At 26.8% G+C, this 25328-nt stretch overlaps 2 protein-coding genes across 8 annotated transcripts; both read left to right on the plus strand.

Moving 5' to 3' along the window:
- The first annotated feature begins 1789 nt into the window (after positions 1-1789).
- Positions 1790-23936, plus strand: LOC145189166 (leucine-rich repeat-containing protein 9-like). Of its 7 annotated transcripts, none has more exons than XM_090086934.1 (41): positions 1795-1909; positions 2008-2220; positions 2430-2570; positions 2773-2836; positions 2992-3062; positions 3378-3557; positions 3965-4120; positions 7426-7474; positions 7717-7834; positions 7966-8097; positions 8510-8564; positions 9255-9373; positions 10029-10128; positions 10239-10359; positions 10871-10931; positions 11214-11409; positions 11577-11734; positions 12241-12307; positions 12460-12579; positions 13069-13128; positions 13726-13857; positions 14632-14898; positions 15029-15139; positions 15238-15304; positions 15501-15646; positions 18154-18228; positions 18504-18626; positions 18899-18942; positions 19339-19470; positions 19601-19664; positions 19762-19877; positions 21179-21252; positions 21483-21562; positions 21744-21808; positions 21973-22045; positions 22314-22382; positions 22654-22779; positions 22900-22986; positions 23069-23147; positions 23231-23288; positions 23780-23936. In XM_090086934.1, coding segments are annotated over exons 1-41 (4215 nt in total). In that variant the 5' UTR covers positions 1795-1864; the 3' UTR covers positions 23781-23936. The 7 variants fall into 7 exon arrangements, 3 of the variants coding, with proteins under 3 accessions (XP_089943060.1, XP_089943062.1, XP_089943061.1); XM_090086936.1 differs by having other exon boundaries at positions 1831-1909; positions 11596-11734; XM_090086935.1 differs by lacking the exons at positions 1795-1909; positions 2008-2220; positions 2430-2570; ... (6 more) ...; positions 7966-8097; positions 8510-8564 and having other exon boundaries at positions 9350-9373; positions 10094-10128.
- LOC149888804 (uncharacterized) lies at positions 4653-6145 on the plus strand. Its single transcript, XM_090086940.1, has one exon. The coding sequence runs from the start codon at positions 4726-4728 to the stop codon at positions 5626-5628; it is 903 nt and encodes a 300-aa protein (XP_089943066.1). The 5' UTR covers positions 4653-4725; the 3' UTR covers positions 5629-6145.
- Positions 23937-25328: the final 1392 nt, after the last annotated feature.

The following is a 25328-nucleotide window of genomic DNA, read 5'->3' on the forward strand; positions in this document are numbered from 1 at the left end:
AACTCTTAAAAGATAAAATAGAGAAGATTATGATGAATGTGTAAGCAGTGAAGAGGCAGCAGAAAGAGTTGAAATTAGTGAGGAGAAAGAAGAACACTTCTTCTAAACTCACTAGTGTAAATTCTAAAACCTTAAGTAATTATGATCAGAATGAATTTAAGTGCAATCTAAGATATTGAAGATTATATAGTTTGTTTTTTCTGAAAAATAGTTTTTGAGGAAGACATACATAACATTCTATTAAACCTTAATTGTTTATAAGGATAACACAGCATTTGTGAATTTCACCTTTAATTTTAATGCTATTTAGTGCAATTTTCTTTCCTTTTTTAGTGCAATTTTCTTTTAGTTTTTTTCAAAATGTCTGTTACAATTTATATTTTTTGTATTTACTTTTTGATGGAAAATAAATAATAAAAATGTTGAGTTTTATGCTTTTAAATAAATATGGTTATTTTCACATTTTTTTTTTAATGTTTTAGTTTTTAAAAAAATATTTTGTTAACATTGTCTAATAACTATGGTTTAGACGCTTAAATATTTATACATGTATAATTATTGTACTTTTTTCTAGAAGTACTATTAGTTCAAAATATACAAGAAGCAAAAGCAATATTTGGTTAATAGAATATGCATGTGAATCTCTGTTTAACACCTTGTGTTCCATCATAGTTTTAGTACCTTTTTCAGGTACTTCTAGTATAATACTTTCTAAAAATAATCTATTAACTACCAAAGGAAGAAAAGATGATTGCCAGCCTAGAAAATTAGTTGATCATTGAGATACAAAGCTATTGTTAAATGTCACTGAAGAAGTAATGTAGCAGTTATATTAAATTGTTCTACTCTTGTTATTTCTTGATGCCACCACAAAGCTTATTGGAATTCCAGAGTTGAGATCAGAATCTGGTCATATAGTAGTTGATGCAGTCGTAAAATATCTTAAATCATGTTGTTATCCTTTAGTTATTGGACTGTCCCACAACAATATTCAATACTGGATATCTAATGCTAGTTGTACTAAATTGGAAGCTGCATTTGGTCACAATTTTTATCTCATCATATTATTCTATTTGTTATGGTATTAATCAAAAGGTTCTAAAATGTGGTCAGTATGGAAAAAAGTAGTTGTACTATAACTATACTACCCTCAGTTTTGTTTGTACAAACCTGGTTTAAAACACCATTATTCACAGTCAAAATTTGGTTTGAGTATTATGCAAAGAAAACAATTTTTGCTACAAGTTGGGCCATAGCGTAAATAAAAAAAACTGTAGTTCTATAAAATTAATTGTTGATTTTTATCTATTATCTGTAATTTTCAAAGTTAATTATTTTTACTTTTATTACTAAACATTAAATTGTTTAACAGCTTACTTTGGCATTTTTTTAAGATTTAATTAGAAATTATATAATTTTACCCAATGAGTTATGTTTTGATTTTCAAATTTTTGTCAAATTTTTATTACATTTGTACTATTAAAACCTTATATTGGGTTATGTTTAATTAGCATTCCCATCTTGTATATATACAATATACATTAAAAGTTTTGTATATATATGTAACTTTTTTTGAGTAGTTAGTCATAGCTGATAATTGCCACAAGGCATGAAACTTTAAGTACCATACACAGTTGAATATGTATTTGTATACTCAGTTGAATGTGTATATATATATCTAAATATATATATATATATATATATATATATATATATATATATATATATATATATATATATATATATATATATATATATATATATATATATATATATATATATAAATATTTATTATAAGCACTAGCTCATGTAAATTGTTTTTCAATATGGAAGATTGTCATAGTTTCTTGATGCTGGTTTGAAAATGGATGCCAATGTTGAAGAAGATATTTATTGGATAAATGAAATTGTAAGTTAATTTATTATTTGTGTCATAATAGTGCACTTCACTACCTTAAAATTTACAACGCATTTTTTTAAGTCCCATACTTTGATGAATTTTTCTAGTGTGCATGCAATGGCCTACAAGAGGACAAATCTGCTCTGAAGAACATTGAACACTTAGAGCTTTTCTTGAGTAGTATACCTAAAATTCCTTATATGGATTGGTGCATTAATTTAATATCATTAAAATTTATTGGGTGTAATATTTCAAAAATAGCCAACTTAGATAAACTTGTTAATCTCAAAGAACTGTGGATATGTGAAGGAAATCTGCAGGTAGAGATATTTTTTATTTGTAAGAATTATTGTTATTCTATATACATTAAATGTAAGTATGAATGCATGTACCACAGAGTTACCCCTTCTTCTTGAATGTCCTATATAAATGTGGCTGATTTTTTTTTCCAAAACTGCAATTAAAACAATTACATTCATACATCTATAGCATTTTATTAAAATTATTCTGTGGCTAAATATTTTTATAGAAAGTTGAAGCACTGGAAAGCAATCTCAAGATAGAAAAGCTTTATTTATACAGCAATCAAATTGAAAGAATAGAAAATTTGTCTCAACTTGTTAAACTTAAAGTTCTATGGTTAAATAAAAACAAGATTAATTTTATAGAAGTAAGTATTCTTTTGTTGACATTTGCAATTTGTGTCATTTTAAAAATCAAAGCAAAATATTCATTTGATTTCATAACAACTAAAAAATGCTGAAATGTTCCATTTGATCATTTATTGTTGACGCTCATTTCAGATGATGTTCATGCTTTAGTATTACAGTTTCACTCTTCATTTCAAATTCATTTTCATTTTTCTAATTTAGAACTTGTCAAAACTGCAAGAACTTCAAAATTTAAATCTCAGTGATAATAATATTTTAAAAATAGGTATCTAAATTATGCTCCACTTTTTAATTTTTTGACACTAAATATTACTTAACAAAGAAAAAATACAAACTTGAAATTTGTTTTAAAAAATCAACTATATTAATCTAAGCAAGAATGTATTTTATTTTAATGTAGTTCCATTACTATTTTTAAAGGTAATTCACTGGGCTGCAATATGAAATTGGAGGAACTAAATCTCTCAGGAAACTTGATTTGTTCCTTAAAAGTAAGTGTTCCTCTATGGCATCAAATGTGTCATGATAATTTTTAAATAATTACTTGAAAACCAAACTGTTGAGTTTTACTTCTGACTAAAGATGCATTAGTTTAGAATTCTTTTGTTTAATAAGTCGGTACAGTGCCACTTAGGTATATATAAAAATAGTTATGGTGCACAACTTAAGTTTATATCTTTAGTTTTGACAAATTCTTTGACTATTTATGGTTTATGCTAAGTTTGTTAAAAGTATAAAATAGTAAGATATTGTTTTGATGAGATAATTTTTTTTAATGTCAATTGAATAAGACCTAAATTTTATAGGATATGACAAACTTGGCTTGCTTACCTAATCTTGTCTCACTAAGTTTGAATGATCCAATGTCATCAGCTAATCCTATTGGTTTCTTAGCTAACTGCACTACATATATTCTTCATCATTTACCTTGGATAAATCATTTAGATTCATTTGATATGTCTCAAGGGTTAAAAAAATATGCTGAGGTTTTTTACCTTTATTCTTTAATAGTTTTTATTGCTATAGTACTGATGTTATGTGTTGTTATAGTATTTTAAAACATATTTAATAAAAAAGGAAATAATTATAGTAACTAATAATGTATGTATGTATGTATGTATGTATGTATGTATGTATGTATGTATGTATGTATGTATGTATGTATGTATGTATGTATGTATGTATGTATGTATGTATGTATGTATGTATGTATGTATGTATGTATGTAATGTTGCAGATATCTATATATATATATATATATATATATATATATATATATATATATATATATATATATATATATATATATATATATATTCACTTTCATTTTTACTTTCATTTTTATTTTTAGTTTTCTTTTTACATTTAAGAATTTTTTCAACTTTTCATTTAGTCAACTGTTCTAAAAAAGAAGACTTTTTACAGGATGCAAATTAAAAAAGTAACAAGAATGTTTTACCATGTCAAGTCTTTACTAAGAGAAGAAATGTGCATTTTACAGGAAATTTCTGATATAAACACAAGGAAGATTTGCTACACAATGAAAGAAGTTTGTTTTTTTTTTTTTTTAGCTGTAACTTTTTGTTTGTTTTGGCACCCTTTTTTTTAAGTTGCTTTATATATACTTATTATTTACATATTTATATAAAATCTGTATTTGATTTAATTTAAATTTTTATTTTAGTTTTGCTTTTGGGTTTAATGTTTTTTCTTTTAAACTTTTCCAAAAATTTGTAAAACGCAGATACAAATTATAGTTAACACACCTGTTCTTATTAAAAGGTCTTTTTGAGACAGTCTTGTTTTGATCTCATATTAATAAATAATGTATTCATTATTATCTATTTAAAAAAGAAAACAATGAACTGAAAAGTTTGCATTTCTTGAAAATGAAAAGCATCACTGGTTCTTTTTATTTCAATTTGTTAATTCATAAAAAAATGTTTCTGTTTCTGTTTCTTTTTTTTTTTTTTTTTTTTTTTTTTTCCTTCTCAAACCTAAATAATATATTTTATTTCTATTGTCTTTTAAAAATAGTTCTTTAATAAAAAGATTTATAGAGATAAAAATTTTGTTATTAGAATAGTTTTAAAACTTTTTATAAAAATATTTTAGTTTTGACTAGAAAAAGGCTTTAGTTTGAGGAAAGATATAATGAATAACATAACATCACACAATGAGAAACGCATCAGTGACATTTTTGAAGCCACTGATGCATCACGCAAGTGGTTGTATATTTTTTTGATTCAAGGATGTTTTATTGTAGTTGTAAATCTGGTGGTAATATTTGTCATTGCATCTAAAAGTCAACTGTTTAAATTACACTCCAATAAATTTCTGAGAAGTTTTTTGTTTTCCCACTGTATTTTTGGATGCATTGAAGTGATGATTGCAATAACATATTGGAATAAGAGATTTTCAGACTGCAAAAACTGCTACAAAACCTATTTACAACGCTACATGGCTATATTTGTTGCTTGCTTGTTTACAAACTTGCTTGTGCTTACTCTTGATAGGTTCATTTACATCAAGTTTCCATTCCACTACAGCAAGCTTACTGAACCCAAAATTTATATCATTATCAGTGTTTCATGGGTGCTACCACTGTTGCTTTTGTTGGTTCCTAATTTGGCTCAAGCCATTGTTTATGATATTATATCCTTGTCTCTTATTTTGGTATCCTTTCTGGTGCTACTTATTTCAAACATTTGTATTTACCGAACTGCAAGAGCTCATCAAAAGAAAATTAAGAAACAGAGAAAGTCATTTTGTCAACATGACTCTGATGCTAATGAAGTTAAACACCTCAGCTCCAAAAAGCATTACAAAGCTGTAAAAGTTTGTTTTGGAATGGTTGTAACATTTTTGACATTTTGGATTCCATTATTTGTACACGATGCAGCAAAGCTTCTTGGATTTTTGCATCCTACATTTACAATTATTACTGTTCTATTAGCATTCAGTAATAGTGTTATTGATCCAATTCTTTACAGTGTTTTGAGTGTTGATTTGAGATCAGAAGTCCATAGATTTCTACAAGGCTTAGTGAAAAAATGATTTATTTTGTTAGAGATGAAAACTGAGTAGAGAATACACTTATAAAATTTAAGATGTAAATGAAAAAGAAAAAATAATAAATCAAAATAAATTTAAGATAAAAGTTATTATCATGACAGTACCATTTTATGTCCAGTATAAAAATGTTGTAGATTTTTTAATTTTCATTACAATGAGTGTTTAAAGTGGGCAAAAAATTTAGCCATGTGTTTTTAATAAAGAATGTTTTGCTACCTGAAATACAATAAAAGAGCCTTTTTTTACCAAAATTGTCTGTCCATGTTATAAGTCAATTATCTTGATTGCAGAAATTATGTGTTCTGAATAATGATAAAATTATTTTACATTTTGCACATGTTAAGAGCTTTTTTCTCAATATTATTCTGTTCCTCTATTTCTTTTTTTTTTCTTTTTTTTATGAATTTTTTTTTATTGCACAAGTTAAAGTATAAATTATTAGATTACACTTATCAAATGTTGACTTGATTTTTAATTGAATAAATAAAAAAGTATTTAATAGAAATTTTGTTTATCATGTATATTTGCCTTCACTTACAACTATAGTAATTACAATGCTTCTTTCTAATGAGAACCTTATAGAATTCTTATTGTCCAATAACCTTCTTTGTAACAACAGTTGAGTTCTTTATGTCAACATCAGTAGAATGCTTTGGTTAAACAGAAAAAATCAAAAGCTAAAACTAAGAAAAATAAAAAAAGTGTAACAAGTATTATAGAGTTGCCTTTATTTTGAAATTACTAACAAAATCAAGTGAGCTTGAATTATAGTTACCTGAAAGACAGTTCCCAAAGAATTCTTCTAATAAAGTTTATAATGCCATAGAACTTCTTGATGTTCTGAAATGTTATTCAAGCTTGAAATTCACCAGTTCTACAAAATTAGACGCACCGCAGAACTTTTGGTGTGTTTAAGAGTAATATGTTCAAAATTTTATTTTTTTAATCCCTGCTATTATTGGTTCATGCCTTACTGCGAAAACCAGCAGTTTTTGCAGTAAGGCATGAACCAATAATAGCAGCAGCAGACATGTGTTTGCTAAAATCTCTATATAAAATATGAATACAAATATTAAATTCTTACAAACCAGCACTGTTCTAATTGTATGAAAAAAAAAAGAAATTTTACATATAAAACTATGATTCAGTTGTTTTTACTAAATTACTGTAATAATCCATTTATCTTATGTATTTGGGGCTTACTTATTGTTTCCTTGTGGTTGCTGTTTTTTAGCTTTCTGATTCAAAAATGCTCTATTGAAGATCTTTCAGTCTGCTGAATTTAATAATTTTCATAGCATTCACAGACTGCTGTAGATGTGTAATATGAGTATTAGCCTACACAGTGGCTACTAGTGCAGAGATGTGTAATACAAGTAGTAGCCTATACATTTAAAATGAAAATTATTCAAAGAATGTTAATAGGAACCTTATGGAAAAGTAAGGACTCATATATAAACAGAGATGCAGCAGGAATTCTTTTTGAAATCGAAATATTATTACTTTTTATTTAACATTCTACTTTCATATTTTGTCAGACAATTCCATTCCATTCCTTCATCCGTTTGAAGTAATAGAAATGGAATTTCTATTGTTCTAGAAATCTTGTTTTTGGATTTTAAAATAGCAATGATATTTATTTTTACAATATGAAAAGTGCTTGGCAAAAGCATTGTTATTTACAAACTATATTCAATATTAAGTTATTATATATTTGTAATAGATAATAAAAAAGTTTTATATTTATGAAGATATTTTGTATTTATTCATGTATAATAGCTTGAAAGAGAGCTCGAGCAGTCACAATTGCAAAACATTTCAAATAGTGGTAATGCTGTTTGTTTTTTTAGATTTGCTTCCTATTTTCTTTTTACATTTGATGATTTTTTTTTTTTTTTTGATTGTCAAAATTTAACATTAAAATATATTTAGATTTTCATAAACTAAGTCTACAATCAAATTGATATGCAGAAACAAATTTAAAAGTTATTGAAGGTTTTTCTAGGATCAAATATTTGTTTTTAATTTATTAATAAGTTGTATTGGTTTAAGATTATCTTTACTCATTAGTTGATGCATCAGAGGCAAATGAAAAAGCAAAGAGTTTGGAGGAATTTCAAAAAAATGCAGCTGAAAAACTAAAGCTGTTGATCAACAGAGTTAGAGTCAGGGAAGCTGCTTATCAGAAGTACTTATTTGCAACCTTTTCATCTTTAAATCATATCTGTTTTTTTTTTCTTTACTTTGACATAAATAAGAGTTTCTAAAAAAAAGGAAACAAAAAAAAGGAAACAAAAAAAATCAATTTTCGGTATTTAGACTTTATTTGATATACAAAGAAATTGTAAAACAACTAGCACAATGGAAAGAACAGTCAATTACTTATCTTCGCATTGAGTTTGTGTCTGGTGGGAACATTAGGTTTGAGGAAGGAATAGATACTGACTTATGGTAAAATTTTTTATGACAATGTGGAAGCTAATGCAGAATGCTAAAGTATTTAACATAAATTTAGAAATAAAAATGGATTTTTTTAATAATCATTAGAAATCTAACTAAATTCAATAAAAGATATAATTAACTTTTTTGTAATCTTTTTCCCTGTCAACTGTATTTCAACAAACTTTTACTTTCTCGCAACGTTTAGTTTTTATTCAATATTCCAAAGCTTAAAAACAAAAAAATTCTTTTGAGTAAATAAAATTCTTTTAATTTAAAAAAAAAAAATTCTTTTGATTTTAAATAAAGTTTTTTTCCTTCATAATTAATTAAAAAGCAAATTTTTTTAAATATTTCTATCCCCTATCTATAACTAACTTTTTACGCGTTCGTTCTTGTAAGAAAAAATTCTTTTACTACTAAGGTATCACTCTTGTCATGATCTTGTTCAATCACGATTTTTTGCTCATGAATATAAGGTAAAGAGTTTTATTACAATGCTTTTAGATTTCAATCAAAAAAGTGACCTTAATTTATGCACTAAATTAACTTACATACCAAATAATTTGAATCAATTTTGTTACTTTTTATAAAGTTTTTTAATTATAACTAAAAGAGAATAGTCATGTGTTTAATTTACTTATACACCAGGTTGACTTATACACTGGTATATATGGTAAATATATGGTAGAATAAAGTTTTTTTTTAACCTTCAATTTGTAAAAAAAGTAAAATTAAGTTTATATTAATTTAGGAGAGTATTAAATTTTAACTTCTTTTATTAAACATTACTTAAGAAGCACTCATCTGCATCTTTAAACATCTTGCAAAAGTGTATGGCTGTTCATTCCTCTAAATTATATATGGCTTGTTATTATTAGACGGTGATAAGTTTGTTTGTTTAATAAAATATATAAATCCATATATTTATAAACTCTTTAAAAACTGTTGCTTGGATAAAAAATTTGACCTCAACTTTGAGTTTTAGAAATAATAAACTTTAAATAGCTGTGAATTTAGGACCCAAAATTGAATTTTTCTATTAAACAATGTGACATATGTTACACCAGTGTCACATATGTCACATATTTGTTTAATAGAAAAGAAATTGCTTTGTAAAATTGGTCTATTAAAAAAAAGTAAAGCTTCTGTATTAATTAACTTTGTAGCATTGGAAGATAGAAAGTTTGAAGATTCACAAAATATTTCGAGTACAAAATCGGATTTCAAAACTAAACTTTGACAAAAAAGTGGAAGTACTTTTTGGAAATGAGGAAATAAATTACAAGTATACTTTGTTATTTGTATTTTTTTGGCTGTTGTTGATGTGGTAATATTTTATATCAAAACCTTGATATACTTTTTTTATCTTTCTTTGGATTTATGCTTGAAATGTTGATGTTAACTATAAAATAGTTTGAAGTATGATTACTTAAGTGTAATATAAACAACCCTATGTTTATCCTGTGTAAAAACAAATAATTAATAGATCTAACTTAAAACTAGTAAGAATGGAAGATAATAAGCAAGCTGTTAGGTTAGTAAGAATGGAAGATAATAAGCAAGCTGTTAGGCTAGTAAGAATGGAAGATAATAAGCAAGCTGTTAGGCTAGTAATAATTGAGTAATAATTAGAAGATTGATAATAGGAACAAAGAAAAAAGATATTCTTTAAAGTTTCAACTTTAATGTTATCATGCTTTTAAGTTAAATTATGAAAATACTAAAGTTGTTTAAAGTTGTAAGAATCAATAGTGAAAAGAAATCTTACAATTCAGATATAGTAGTGAAAAGGATTTTCCTGTTTTTTTTTTTGCTTAAGACTTTCGCTTTATAATGAGGTATTGCAGAGGTTTTTTAGTTAGTGTTTCAATTACAGTTGATTGAACTCCTTAGGTTGTGGTTGTAGTTTTCCTATTAATTTAATGTTCTTGTTTTTATAGCCAAGGACGCAAATTAATGGATTATTTGTTCTTCATACCTGACCCTTGTACTGAATTTTGTTTAGAAAGGGTCCTTGAAGATGGATTCTCTTTTAATGAAGTAAATCATAAATAAAAATTACTGTTATTTTCTTTGGAGTTTTATGATTTATTTCTTCATTGTTTAATATTTTATTTAAAGTATTGTTTCTAAAAGGAAATATAATTTAGAATGAAGATATGGCTGTAAAGTTAACTAATAGCATTCATATTGCTGACAAAAAGCGCATGAAAAATTTTTTAGAAAATGTATCTGACCGTAGCATTCAAGATTATTGCATTTGTAGATATGGTAAATGGAGTTTTTACTCTTTTTTAGACTCTGTTCAAGAATAACTTTTATAAAGCCTAAATTGCTTGTAACCATGGGTAAACAAAGGTTATAAATCACCTCAAACTACCTTGTTTCTTAATGATGGGGCAGGAGTTTATATTTGAATTAAAATTTTGTGCATGTTATTTCAAAGATTGTTTTTGGTTAACTTTTTTCACAGCAGAAAGCATCAAATACATTGTTGAGTTTGCTTTCAAGATGCTTATAACTAAGCTTTAGTAAATGATTATGATTGAGTTGTTTGTTACTACTGTTGCTAGTCTTACTGTAGGAAATGTTATTGATTTTCACTATGGTAATTCTGGCATAATAGTTGTAACTAAATGCATTTCCATTAGCCATGTACTAAAATCAATTGTTAGAGATCATATTACAGTATTCCAAACTTAAAGATGAGACTTTTTGCCTTGAAAAATTGTCATTTTTGATTTTTTAAATTCTTTGTTTTGAATTTTTTTTCTTTTCTTAGGGAAATTACTTGTTTGTAAAGTTCTCATTGGGAAGACTACAGCATTTGTAAAAGATCGAAAGTGAGATTTTTTTGTGCGTAATATTGCTAAATAGTTATTGAGTTAATTCGTCTCAGAATTCCCTTGTTAAGTTCAAATTGTATAAAGAGAAGTTTTATGGTAGTTACAAATTTATGGTTACAAATCTTCATTTTCTCTATGAGCTTTTAAACTTTTGACTTTATTGCTGTTCTACAATTTAATGTCATATTTATAAAATAAAGTATACAATATTTTTTATAATATATCTAATCATAGTTGAGGATTTAAACAGATTTATTGAATCATAAACTCATAATTTAGAATTAACCAGCTATCATATCCAGGAAGAAACTCTGTTTACAAAACCAAAACACACATAGGATCTGGATGTTTAAACAAAGGATATGTAAAGCCAAACAATCTTTGTGATTGCACAGCCAGACAGTGTTCATGGTTTGTGTTTGATCCTAGTATGGTTCTTATTGAGTACATTGTGGATTTCGAATATCAAACTGAAGTAGGTTTTTCAACTTTGTGTAATACAGTTTTTTGCTCCTAAATGAACAAATGAAAGTTTGTTTTAAAAATTTTCTTTTTCTATCAGAAAATATTTTAGTTGCAGAATTTTAAGATTTAATTGTTTGTCTAAATATTTTTAAAAAAATTTAAATATATATTTTAAAGGCAACTCATCCATTGATAGATATGTTTTCCAAGATCTTACCAGGTGTGGGTGTTAAACCTGCGTATCAAAGAAACAACATAAGTGAGGCAGATGCAAAAGAAATTGCTAAAGATCATGAAGTCTTAAAGATGGAGCCTGTATTAAAATCAAAACCAAGGTCAAGTGCAATCTAATGATAATTTTTATACTAAGAAAAATAATGAAAGTATATAGTAATTAAAGTAATTAATGATAAATTGTATTTTCAGTAAGTGAGATGAATATATAACATACGGATTTTTACTGATTCTTAATATTATTATTATTATTGTTATTATTATTATTATTATTATTATTATTATTATTATTATTATTATTATTATTATTATTATTATTATTATTATTATTATTAATATTATTGCTATTATTATTATCAATCGTTGTTGTTGCTGTTGTTGTTTTAGATTTAGATCTACTTAACTAAGAATAGATACTGAAAGTTTCTATAAGTTCTAGTTCCATTTTTAGTTCCCAAGTGTTTTAATACTTTTTGAAGACAAGCCAAACAATATATTATCTTTATTAACAGTTAAAATCACTTAACCTACTAAAGCCTCACCAAATGAAGTAGGATATATTATTATTATTGCTAATCTTTTCAATAATATTTAAAATGTTTTTTAGGCTGACATTTTTGACAGAGGAAGTTCTTTTGCATCAGTCTAGGCAAACAAACCTTTCCAAAATAACAGTAAAATTTCATTAATTTTTTATTGCATAAGCATATCAGATGAACTCTAAGAACATTCATGGAATTTCTACAGCAAATGTGTTCTTGAAATTTGAGTTTACAAATATGTAATAATAGTTTAAATGGTGTTAATATTTTTCTTTTTTTGTAAGGTATTAAACTTACATGATTGTGGTTTGTCACGTGTCAAGTTACTTTCATCTCTTCAGTTGCTCAAAAGGCTAGTTCTGAGTTTTAATGAGCTAACGTCTATCAATGAGCTTGGCGGAATGGTAACTAAAATAAGATTTGTATTTTGTTTGAAAGATTTTTCAGTTAGAAATATTTTGTTAAAGTGTTTATAATCCATTTTCTTCTCTAAATCAACCCATCCCTCCTTCCTTCCCTTCATCTTGTTTAAATGTGTTTAAACCTTTTCCCAAATCATTTGACCAGTGACATAGTAGCAAATTTTTTGATTTGCTCCCATTTTTAAAAAGATTTCCAAACTCTATAATTGATAAGTATAGGTAAGTGGAACCACTGTGAAAAGGACAGAATAGAGATTCCTCTTATTAACTTTTTTAAATAGGGTGGTTTTGTTATTGGTATTTCATAATTACTATTTTAAAAATAGCAAAGTTGAATTAAAAAAAAAGTTCTTGTTTCATACTATTTTCATTATGGTGATTGACAAAATGTTTTGTAAAAAATAAACTTTTGATAGTTTATAAGGAAGGAAAAAAATGCCACTTTCATAGACATTAAACCTATTTTTTTAGAGCAGCTTAGAGTATCTTGATGTTAGTTTCAATCAAGTTCAAAGTTTTGATGGTCTCAGGGTTTGTATAGTTTTTTACTTTGTTAAAATAAGTGTATAAAAATGATTTAGAATTACATTTTAAAGCTCTTCTGCAAATGTTCCCCAAAGGGTTTTTTTTTTCAATAGTCATATTTTAAAACAACCAATATAGTTCTATTTAATTTTATTGAGTAATTGTATTTAAAGTCTCTACATAATATGTTAAAATTGCTACCTGGTTTAGTGGCAATTAGGTGTTTTTTTTATTAAAAAAAAAGTATTTTTAATTTTTCTTTTAAATACTTCTTGGAATTGATTAAAACAAAACAAAAAACAGTCTAGTATTTGCTCCAGTATTTTTGTCTATAAAATTTCAAATGTTGGAAACAACAATTATCAGGTTGGATTTTGTTCAGTAACTGGTCACAATATTTCATGATCGAAGATAAAAATATTTATAGAGCCTGGAGTTTTCTTAAAGCAAATACTTATTTAATCCTCAACAGCTGACAAATATATTTTTTAAAATATGAGCCTAAGGTTGGCTTTCAATTAGTACTTGAATGGTTCAAGCTAATGCTTTGATATTATTTCCATAAGTAGCTATGAAATAGTTAACTTATTTGATGCTTTTTAGATTTTGCCCAATGTCTATCATTTGGATATCACATGGAACTGTTTTCAGCATACTCGAAATGAAGTCTCATTGTTGAAGAACTGTTTTCCAGCACTAAAAGTATTGAATATTTCACACAATCCTTGGATGAATGTAAGTCCATAAAGTATTATACAATGCATTCGGCATGTTCAACAAAGTATTAGGAATTTTCCAATATTTTTATTGCATAATAATAAAACAAGAAAGCATGCTATATCCACATAATTTAGTCTTCATCACACCACCTCATAACATTTTTACAATAATAATACAAATGTTTTAGTTCCATTTATATTGATCAACTGGAAGTGACCTAAACCACTGCTGTGCAGCCTCCCTCATTTCTTTGCACACTTTAAATCATGTTGTCAGAGAGACTTCTTCAAACCTTTAAACACCCACCTGTTGCATTTGTTTAGATCAGGGCTATAGGCTGATTGACTGATCAGTGTGTCATGCCATGTTGAAAAAATCTGTAGTTACTGTAGCATTGTGAGGGCTAGTGTTATTGTAAGGTTGAGGTGGACAGCTACCCAAACTGCTCATTATCCAAGGGACTTTTTCTTGTACCACAAATACACTGTTGACTTTGAAGAGATGTTTCCTTCTGCTGTTGAATAATAGCATTAGGCTATTGTCCATGTAAGAATTCAATATAAAAATATCCTCTATATTTCCTAGAATTTACCTGCATTTTCAAACACTGCACAAAAAAAAAAGACGGATCCTGCTTGGTTTAAATAGTCATGCCATTTATTATATCACGTTTCAAATATATCACGCACTTGAACATGCTCAATATATTGTACAATGATTATATTTTACTATCACAAGGTATCATAAGATAATGTTTTACAGTTAATGTGGAAAATGTTTTTTTTAAAGAGCAGCACTATACGGCTTCGTTGTATTGGTCGTTTACGCACTCTTACTGTCATAGATGGAATGTCAGTGACAGAAGAAGAAGTGCAGAGAGCTTTATATTTAGTTTCATCTTCACGCATTACTCCAGCTGCAATACTAGATAATTCCCGGACTGATGTTGAAGAGTTTCGATCATTAAGTTTGAAAAGTACTGTGGATACACTAATTTTATTAAGTGAGAATAGGCCAATAAGAGTTTCTCAGCATGATGGAAAATGGATGACAAAGGTGGAAATAATGAAATATTCTTTTTTGCTTTTCATTTTAAATTAAAAGCATATTTAAAAAGTTGTTATTATGAAAATATTATCCAGTTAAATGAATTATTTTTTTTGCTGAAATTTTGAAATAATTTCAGATAACATGCTTATGTCTGGTAAATCATCACCTAAGTAAAATTTCAAACATTGAGAATTTGACGAATCTAAAGTGGGTATCATTCAATAATAATGACATTACTAAAATTGAGGTAAAATACTTTTCTATGTTATGAAAAGAAATTTATCATTTGTTTGTTTTATCAAGATAGAATCATGTTTATTCACACCTTCTCATTAAAAACTCCAGGGTTTGGAAAATTGCACTAAAATACAAGAGTTGAATTTGTCTGGCAATTGCATTTCAAAAATTGACGGTTTAAATTTATTTTTGTTGCATGTTTAAAGTATTGTTAAACTTATTATTGTTGATATAATTTTTGTTTTATTATTGTTAATAATATAAGAAAAGTTTTAATAGATAATCTTTTTTTTCCATAATTGTTAAAATGAGGTCTATACTTGAATCAGAAATGATATCTGAATTTTATTCACTTTGCATTTCTTAATCAGGTATTAATCATTTGACTGATCTTCAGGTTTTGGATATTAGTAATAATATTGTTTCATCTCTTGATGGACTTAACTTTGAAAAGCTTCATAAGCTTACTTACATTGCCTTTGATAACAATCATGTAGCTTCATTGAATGGCTTCCAGGTAATTTTTTTTGTTACTTTGTTTTATATTGTTTTTTGTTGATGCAATTACTTAAAAATAATTTTATTAAATATTTGATGTTTTTTATCCATGTTTTAACAACTCATTATTGTTTAATTTAATATCTAGGCATAATATTGTTGTGATTTTAATGACAGTATCATTTTATTGCCTAAAATTAGTAACATCATTACACAACAGTTGTATATATTGACTATAAAAAAAGCCTGCAAAAAACTAGATGGAAACATATTTTTAATAAAATAGAAAAATAAAATCACTTCTCCATAATGCAATTAAGCATGCACATGTGCTGAAATTAGCTTTATTTGATAAGAATCTTACTTGGTTATATGACATACAACTTTCTGTTGCACTTTTGTGGTATCAGCTGTAACTTCTGCCATCAAGTTATTGACTGCAACTTCATGTTCTTGTGTCTGCTCTTATATTATCTACACAAAAAATGAGAATGGTTTAACCTGCTCAACTGCCACCTGATTAGACTTGGACAGATGTGCAAATGTTGTTGACTGTTGATTTGGTAAAGTATCAGCCTTGATTTGAAAAAGTATCAGTCATTTGGTAAATTATTCTCAAAGGTAGAAAAAAACAAATATCTTACTTTCTGATGAGAAGCTTTTCAACTTTGATTTTGTTTATAACAGTAGAAATAATTGTTTTATAAACCCTAAAAAGGGCTTGAGATATCCCAAAAATTATTGGCCATAATTTTCAAATGAAACACCCTGTAGAAGTTATGGTTTTTGGCTTTATTGCCTTAGATGGAAAAAAAAACCTCATGTTTTTTTTCCTTATGGCTTAAAGCTGATGTCTACCTAGATGTATTGAAAAAAAAGATTCTGTCCTGGGGGAGATTCAACTTCATTCCAGATACAAAGGTTGTGTTCTGTCAGCATAGGGCTCATGGCCATAATGTCAGATAAATTCAAAAATAGCTGTCAACTGATATGCTTGGGTTCTAGTGTAATGAAAAATGGCCTCTGAGCAGCCCTGATCTGAATCACTTAGACTATGTCATTTGGAATGAAGTTGAGTCTAAGGTTTATGCCACCTCTCATCTGCATTTGAAAACTCTGTTGCTATAATGAAGCAGTGATCTAAAGTGAAAGAGCCCTACATCAAGAAGGTCTCTTCAAGGTTCAGAACTAATTGGTAGCAATATTTGTTGCCAAAAGAGGAAATATTGAATGATTGTCTTGCTAAAGGATAAATAAAGATATTTTACTTATCCAACTTTTCATTTTTATTATGTTTTAGAGCAGTAGGCTTGATTTTATAAAACGTTTTCTTATAAATTTCTACACACTCTGTATTGACTGGTTTCATGAGTGCTTTCAAATTATATTTATGAGAAAATTTTGGTTTTAGAACCTAGAGCCTAGAAGTTTAGAAATATTGAATTAGTGCAAGCTTGTTAGCTTTCACTAATTCAGTATTTTGCAACTTTTTTAACAAGTACTGTTAACTTTGAAAGAAATCTAATTATTTCTGGTTTTATCCAGAAAAGATTAAAAATATATATGTACTTTATTAACAAAAACTGTTTTAAAGTGACTTAAAGTGAATAATAAAAACTAAAAACTAGAAAAAAACTGAAAAAGCTTGTTTCCATTGAATAAAATCTGAAATTATGGATTATTTAAAGGACATGTCTAGTAATTAAGATAATGCACAAAGTATTAAATATGACACTTCCAGTATCAATAGTGTTGGGAGAGGCTTTTTCTTTGGCTGAAGTTATTCCTAATCTTTTGTATAATTTTTTGTGTGTATAATTAATTCAAGGTTTCCATCTTTTTATGATCAAATCGCAATCATTTTGTAAATCTTTTGTCTCTATATTTTATAAACCATATTTGTGGTTTATATGTCTAATTTTATTTTTTATGCTTAAGTTTTTTATACAAAAGAGAATCTAGATAAAAATGTTACCAGAATAAACTTTTTGTCTAGACTCTAGTCACTGTGCGATGGTAAGATTACATGCATCGGTAAATAAATTTTATAAAGATATTATGTTACAGCATTAAGATTGTTTTCCAATATTTTTTTATGTGCTAGTACAATTCAGTGAGGATTTTAAACTAGCTCTAGGCAAAAGTCTTTCAAAAGGCAACCTTGTTATGGATAGAAATACCAAGATTTTAGTTTAAAGGCTTTTTTTTTGGTGTTCTAAAGTTTCTAATTTGTTCTAAATTATAAGCTAGCTTGGAGTTTTATTAGTATTAATATAGTGCTGGTTGTATTTTAAAGCTAATATTATAGTTTAGTATAGAATGATAACTTATCAAGTTAGCCATATATATTTTCAAGTCTTTTAGGATATGTTTAACTTTTACTTCTGAAAGTTCACTTTAATACTTTCTACAAAAAATTCAAATAACTTCAGAGTTTGGTTTTTTTTTTTTTTTATCTGTTTGAAAAGTTTCAAGCTTAACAATATATGTAATTGCAATAACATTTAATTTATTTGCACTTGATAGAAATCTAACTCCTTGGTAGAGATATACGCTGGAAACAATAAAATAAAGAAGTTTAGAGAAATATTTTATTTAAAGGTATGTTTCCATAATTGTTGTTACATAATTTGGAGGTTACTCTTTGAATTATAGTTTTTTTTTATATATTTTTAAAAGTTTAATTTTTGGTTAGTTATAAAAATTGTTTTTTATTTTTAGCAACAACTATAAATGCTTTTATTTTAGGCTCTACTTGCTTGTTTTTTTTGTTTTTTTGTTTTTAATATTCACATTTTATTTTTCATTATTGGTAATAAGAATCAATAAGGTTTTATGTTGAACATAAAAAAAATTGATAAAAACAAATATTTTAGAAACTGTCTTCCTTATCCATACTTGATTTACTTGGAAATCCTCTGTGTAAAGAATCAAATAATTATCGATTGTTTGCCATTTATCATCTTCATAGCTTAAAGATGCTAGATGCTACTTCTGTGGTAAGCTCCTTTTGTTCTAATTGTTAAGTTCTTAATCCTGTGATAGTTTTAAAATACCACTTTAGCAAATGATTTATGAAAATGCATTCAATGAGGGTATTTTAACAATCTGAACTGGAAATACGAACATTGCATATAGAGAAAAGTGTAATTAGTACAATAAACAAAAACAGTTGTAATCAGAACTAAATAATGAAAAGTATATAATCGTTTTTTGTTAAACAAATTCTTTGTTCATAATTGTAAAGAGCACTTTTTTTTTTTTTCTGTAGGAGCTATCAGAAGTGGAATTCTCCAAAGATAGATTTGGTGGCAGGTATGTCTTCCTGACTTAATAATAAAAAAAATATTGCATAAAATTAATTTTAGTTTGTGTTTTTAGTTTTTTTTGCAATGTCTCTAAAATAAAGCAAATAAATTTTGTATCCTTTTTAAAAACTCTTCTCTTCTTAAAATTGTTGAAATCCAATAAATAAAACAGTTTTTAGGCTGTAGTAAAATGAACATGGAGATATTTAATAACAATTAATAATTTAATAAAATGTAATAAATATTTATCATACTTCATTATTAAATATTTCTAAAAATTTCCTTTTTTAATTTGATAAATCTGAATATGGACATTTATTCTGAATATTGAATATAGGCATTTTTTTATAGCTACACTTATTTCTGAAATATTTAACTGTTGAAGAATTTCAATTCTTTTTAGGCTAACAACAGATTATTTAGTTGAAAAACTTGGCCATTCAAATTTTCTTGAAGTATGTGAACTTGATATGCCAAATTGCAATCTAAGATCTGTGGAATTGTCCAGTAAGAGCATCTTTAATAACTTAAGGAGGTAAATATGAGGTGCTTTGTATTTTTGATTTGTCTGACTTTCTTGAATTATCTTTGTTTCTAATTAAAAAATTACAAGTAAAAATAATTCCAGATAATCAGAAAAATGAAGTAAAAGTTTGATTTTTTAGTTTGAATTTGGAGCAAAATAACTTGACACATTTTGATGCAATTTTTCAATTAGTTAACTTAAAGGTAATTTTTTGCATCTTGTTTTTTTTTTTTTTCCATGCATTTATATTTTATTGACACTTTTTAGAAAAAGATCTCTATTTTTACAATTTTTTTTTAGGTTTTATGCTTGAATTACAACTCTATTGAGTGTGTTCTTCCTAAATCATTTGAAAATAATGCTCAAAATGAACAGAACAAACCCATCTTACAGAAGCTTGAAGTGTTGCATCTAGGGTAATAAATATTTATTAAAATTATATACACATTTTTTGATGTGCTATTTGCAAATATTACTGGTGTTACTGGTAAGGACTTGTTGATTGCAGTATCATGTTTGTTATCAATTATGAGTATGTAAACTCTCAATATAATTTCTCAATAAAATTTCTCTTAATCAAAAGCTATGTATTATTAAGAAAGCATTAGTGATATAGCTTAAGTAGAAGTTGTAGATGATTCTTGTAATGAATTGATCTTGTTTTACTGATTATTTGGGTGAACACTTCATCCCTATTTAAAAACAGCATATGTGAAGAACAAGGAAACAATGACATCCAATACTGACAATGTTAATTGTTGTTTGATTGATCCAGACACTCACAGTTTATGTTTTAATATTTGCAGACTAAATTTAATGACTTATAGTTTGCAAGTTTTATAGTAAAAACCTATTTATTTTATATGGTTTGTAAATTTTGCATATTGAGATATAAGTTAAGTAATAAGAAGATTAACTTGAAAAATAAGAAAAACAATATTTGTTACGTTTTATTGTCGAGGGAAATATAAAAAATCACAATTGTTCTGAATTATTTCCTGAAGGTTTGTCTTAATATTTTTTGCTCAACAGCTATTTACAAAAACTCTTCTTTTCAGAAAAGCCCTTTTAATAACCCTACATGTATAGTAGTTTATCAGCAACAAAAAATTAATGCATTTCTCATCAAAGTAAGAACCCACTGTGATTGCACAATTTAAAAGGTTGGGCTAAAAGAAATTATCAGAGTGATGCTCAGCTATGAAAGAAATGAGTTTTTGATGCAAAATCCTAAATAAAAATATTGGGTAGTTGTGAATCCATCTGTAGCAAAAAAAGGCTTTTCAAAGTTAAAAAATTCCAGTCAGGGGAGAAAGTTAGCTTGAAACTAGGCAATCAACCAATGTTTGATGAGTAGAATTACCTGAATTTGTGGTATCCATTATTTGGTTATCTGTTTGCAGAGAATGCTTCTTCATTTAGAGTTGAATGCTAATTTTCTCTGGAAACATTTTGAAAATGTTTAATTTAGAGGAATTAAATTTTTGAGCAGCTTGCTTAGTTGTTGTTGTATGATTATGGTCCAACATTTTTACTTTTACACATTATGTTAGCATTTATGTTTCAATGAAGTTTTTGCAATGGCGATATGATTAGCTTGTCATTAAAAATAACTTCCTAATGACATTTTTAAACTTTCTATTCTTTTTTGAACATTTTGAGAGTTATTTTTATTTTAAAATGTTTTTAGGCTTTTTAACATACTTTGCTTTTATAGGTACAATAGTATAAAAAATATGGCTGTTTTGCAGTTGGGATGTCTACCTTCGTTAAAAGCCTTGTTCCTTCAAGGTTAAAGTTCTTTAAGTTTTTGAGAGATACAATATTTTTTGGATCTGTATTTTATTCAGCACCATCAAGTGATAATCTATAATTTTTTTGGTATCTTTTAATAAATTTTTTTTTAAATACACAGGTCATGTTACTTTATTATGAGCACAAAATGAATACAAAATACAAGTAAAAAAAGTTGTTTCAAGCTTTTTTTTGGTTTTGTTTTGTTTACTCTTATTGTTATTTAGGTAATGAAATATCCAAAGTAGAAGGGCTTGAAAGGCTTTGGGAACTAAGAGAGTTAGTTCTTGACAAGAATAAAATAAAGGTTATCAATTTTAGCTTTCTCCCTGTTGTTATAGGGGGATATTTTTTTGTGGTTAATGAACTATGTTTTAAAATGTTTTGTATGTTTTTTTGTTTTTTTTTTTGCACTGTTTGATGTAATGCTATTTTTAATTTGAGCTTTATGAAAACCACAGCTCATGATGTATTTTGTTCTCATGTAGTCTTTGCACGAATTTTCATTTACAAATCAGCAAAAATTAAAAGAGCTTCATATGGAAGGCAACAGGTTAGTTATTACAGAAAAATATATAAGAAAAGAAATTTTATTAAAAACAGGGACTTCATTTACATTTTGAACTTAACGAGTAAGTACAAACAAAATCATTTTAATTGAAACTGCTATTTACTAATTTAAAGAGATGATTCAATCTTCTTGTTCCTTCATTTCAGGCTACAAAAGTTAAACAACTTGGATGGGCTTCTGTGTTTAGAAAGATTATACATTGGTTTGAACAGAATACAGGTATGAAGCTAAACTGACTATGAAGCCAACTTTAAATTTAAAAATACCAAAGAAAAGTTTTGTTATTTTAAGTTAATAAAGTAACAACCTGTTCTTCTATAATTGTTTAAGTGATTCAATTTGTTTAGCATAAGATCAAAAGGGATAAAACAAATTCAATTACTTAAAATATCAAGGGATGTTTGTGTGATGTTGAAAAAAAAATGTTTGTGGGAGAAAAAACGTTAAAAAGTTTTTTTTTTTTTTTCTTTTTTTTCTCATATAACAGGATACTTCAGAATTTGAGAAGCTGACGAGTTTGAAGAAGCTTTTTGAAATTTCGGTCATTGAAAATCCCGTAAGTTAACTTTGTTATCTAGATTTCGTCTTCTTTTCAAAAATTGATATTTGTTATTGTGATTTGATTTTATGATTATTTGATATTATCATTATTATTTGATATTATTATTTGTTCTTTTCAAAATTTGATATTATTACAGTTTTATTTTACATTTCGTTTTAAAATCTAAAAGTATTTTTAGTTGTGAAATTTGATATTTTTAAGGTAATAATTTTTTTTTTATTAGAACTGTTTGTATAAGTAAGTTTGTATAAGTTTGTATGAATAGGTTGCAAGGCGTCAGATGCATCGTCCGTTTTTGGTTTTTCACCAACCCAACCTGTTAAGCATTGATGGGATTGTTATTACTAATGACGAGCGAGCTAGATCTGAGTTGTACTTTATGGAGCAGCAGGTTAGAAAATTTCTTGATTTCTTCATTTTTTTTCAGTTTAAAGTTTTTCTTGAATGATTATTGAAAATTGTTTTAAAACTTTTCTTTTACGACTTGTTGATTAAATAAAATATTTGCAAGGGTGGCTTGCAATCCCTTCAGACAACAGCAAGTTCGCTCGATCGAACTTTTCCTGGTTTACTTCCACGATCTAGAAAGCTGCTTGAGGTTCTTATTGATTACTTAAATATATTATACTGCAAAAGTTGATGACCGTTTGAGCTATAATACTTGTTCACTTCTTTTCAAGATTTCAAAATGCGTTAATAACCTAACTATTGATGATTACTGGTTTCCTTACACGCAGGAAAATAGCGACGTTAGACAAGGTATTCATACTTATGTCATAAATATCAAGAATTTTTCTTTTAATTCTTAAATGTGGCGTGTTTCTTTCCTTTTCTGTTTTCAGTTCCTTGGAAAATCTTATCGCGTATTCACGGTCATCAAAACACACTGAAGAAAAAATAGTAAATAAATATGTAAGTAAGTGAAATAGTAAGTGTGAACTTTTCAGACGCACAAAATGGAAATAAGATCCTAAACTTTTGTAGTTTGATCAGCAAGGGTATTAAATCAAGAAAATTTCACTCAATAATTAGATTCCTTCCTGGATTTTTTATGTCCTATTTACTTTCTAATTGTTTTTACTTTACTTTTATTAATATTATTATTATTGTTGTTACTATGTTTGAATATGATTGTTGACTGTTGGTGTTATGATATTATGTTTGATTATGGTTGATATTATGTATTATTATGTTGATTTTACTATTATTATTGTTGTTGATATTACGATTGAATCATCATCATCCTTATTGTTGTTGTTGTTGTTGTTGTTGTTATTGTTGTTGTTGTTATTATTGTTGTTGTTGCTGTTGTTATTGTTGTTATTATTATTATTATTATCAGTATTATTGTTTTTCATTAAGATGTTTTAATATATCTATTAATTTTTTAGGTTACTCGCAAGATTATGCACTACTTATGCATTAATTATAAATTATTTAAACGGAAGTTGGTGTAAAGACTTTGGAACTGTCAGCCGTTTGAAATGATGCTCTTTGAAGCTGCATTTATCATAAATGCACATTTTATAGAAATTTTTAGCACCATAGGTTTTGATCCACCTGATAAATGATTGTTGGTTTTAAATTGAAAAGCCATGTAATTATAAAAGCTGAATTTACTAAAGCTGCATTAATTTTAACTGTAAATAAATTTCTCAATCTTTCTGTAAATATGTAATAATACACTAAATAAGCATTAATATATGAAAAATATATTAAATAATATTTGAAAGATGAATAATATATTGAATCTTTATGTTTTTATCTTAAATCTAACAAGTCTTTTGTTTACAACAAGGAAGGTATTTAAAATATAATACATGAAGAAAACTCATATTTAAATGACTACGCGCTTTAAAGATTTTCTATACAGGTTACCATGCGCTCTGAAGATTTTCATCCGGTTCGCATTTGTTGAGCTCCTGAATCTATGGACTGTCAAACACAGTAGTCTTGATTTTTAATTGACAAGCCAAAAAAGCGAAGTACTAAAACAGTCGCCTTCATTAGGCAATTCATTAATAAGAAAAGAAAGCAAGGAATTCTAATGCATTTTCTTTGCTGTCCAAAAGGAAGCTTATCATTTATAGTTCAACACAGACAATCCAGTTCTGGTTGTGATAATGTATCAACAAAATGACTACGTTTATTTCTCTATGTTCTTCACGAAGACAGATTAAATCTATAGTCAGGATAGAACCATATAAATTACCTTTATGGAGAAAAACACGCTTTAAACTCTGCTTTGAGCTGTCTTTTGAACAGTCGCCAGTCAGTTTAGTTGTAAATCTGATTTTCTGAATTTTTAAGGAGGTCCTAAATCTCGAAATAGTTTATCACATGTGGTTTGAATCTATTACAAGCTGAGACATCTTCAATTGTAAAAACTAAATTGCTGCCGCTAAACTCTTTGTGATTTAGACTTTCGAGAGAGTACTTGAATGAAAATTTCAGCTGAATGATGCACTGGACGTAATGCTGACGGTAGATTTTACATTTACTCGATTTTACATTTGTTTTCCTGCTTTATTTTTAAATATTCATTAAATAATAATTTTTTTTTACCTTCGCTATACCATAATACTGGTATACCGAATGCCATATAATGGTATTCCTTTTCTCTACACCCGTAATTTCTCAACACAATACCTACCCTACTTGTGAGGGACCCAAGATTTGTTTTAATGACCAAGTTTTACTTTAAAATATGTAAATTATACTTGCTTGACAAATGTGTTTGCTAAGGTTTTTCTTACTGATTTCAGATAATTTAACACTTTTATCTTATGTTTTAAAATTATCTTTCATTAGCAGCTGCTAAAATCACTAAAATTGTAATTGTTCAGTAGTTTAAATATACCGTATTCCTTTAATTACTCTGCCTCGTAACGTGGAACGAGTTTTTTAAAGCCTCTTGTGAGATTAGTTTTATACACAACA

Source organism: Hydra viridissima, unplaced genomic scaffold, assembly GCF_058129835.1.
Source record: "Hydra viridissima isolate aposymbiotic clone 2 unplaced genomic scaffold, HvirCarnegie_v1 scaffold_5, whole genome shotgun sequence".
Taxonomy (NCBI): domain Eukaryota; kingdom Metazoa; phylum Cnidaria; class Hydrozoa; order Anthoathecata; family Hydridae; genus Hydra; species Hydra viridissima.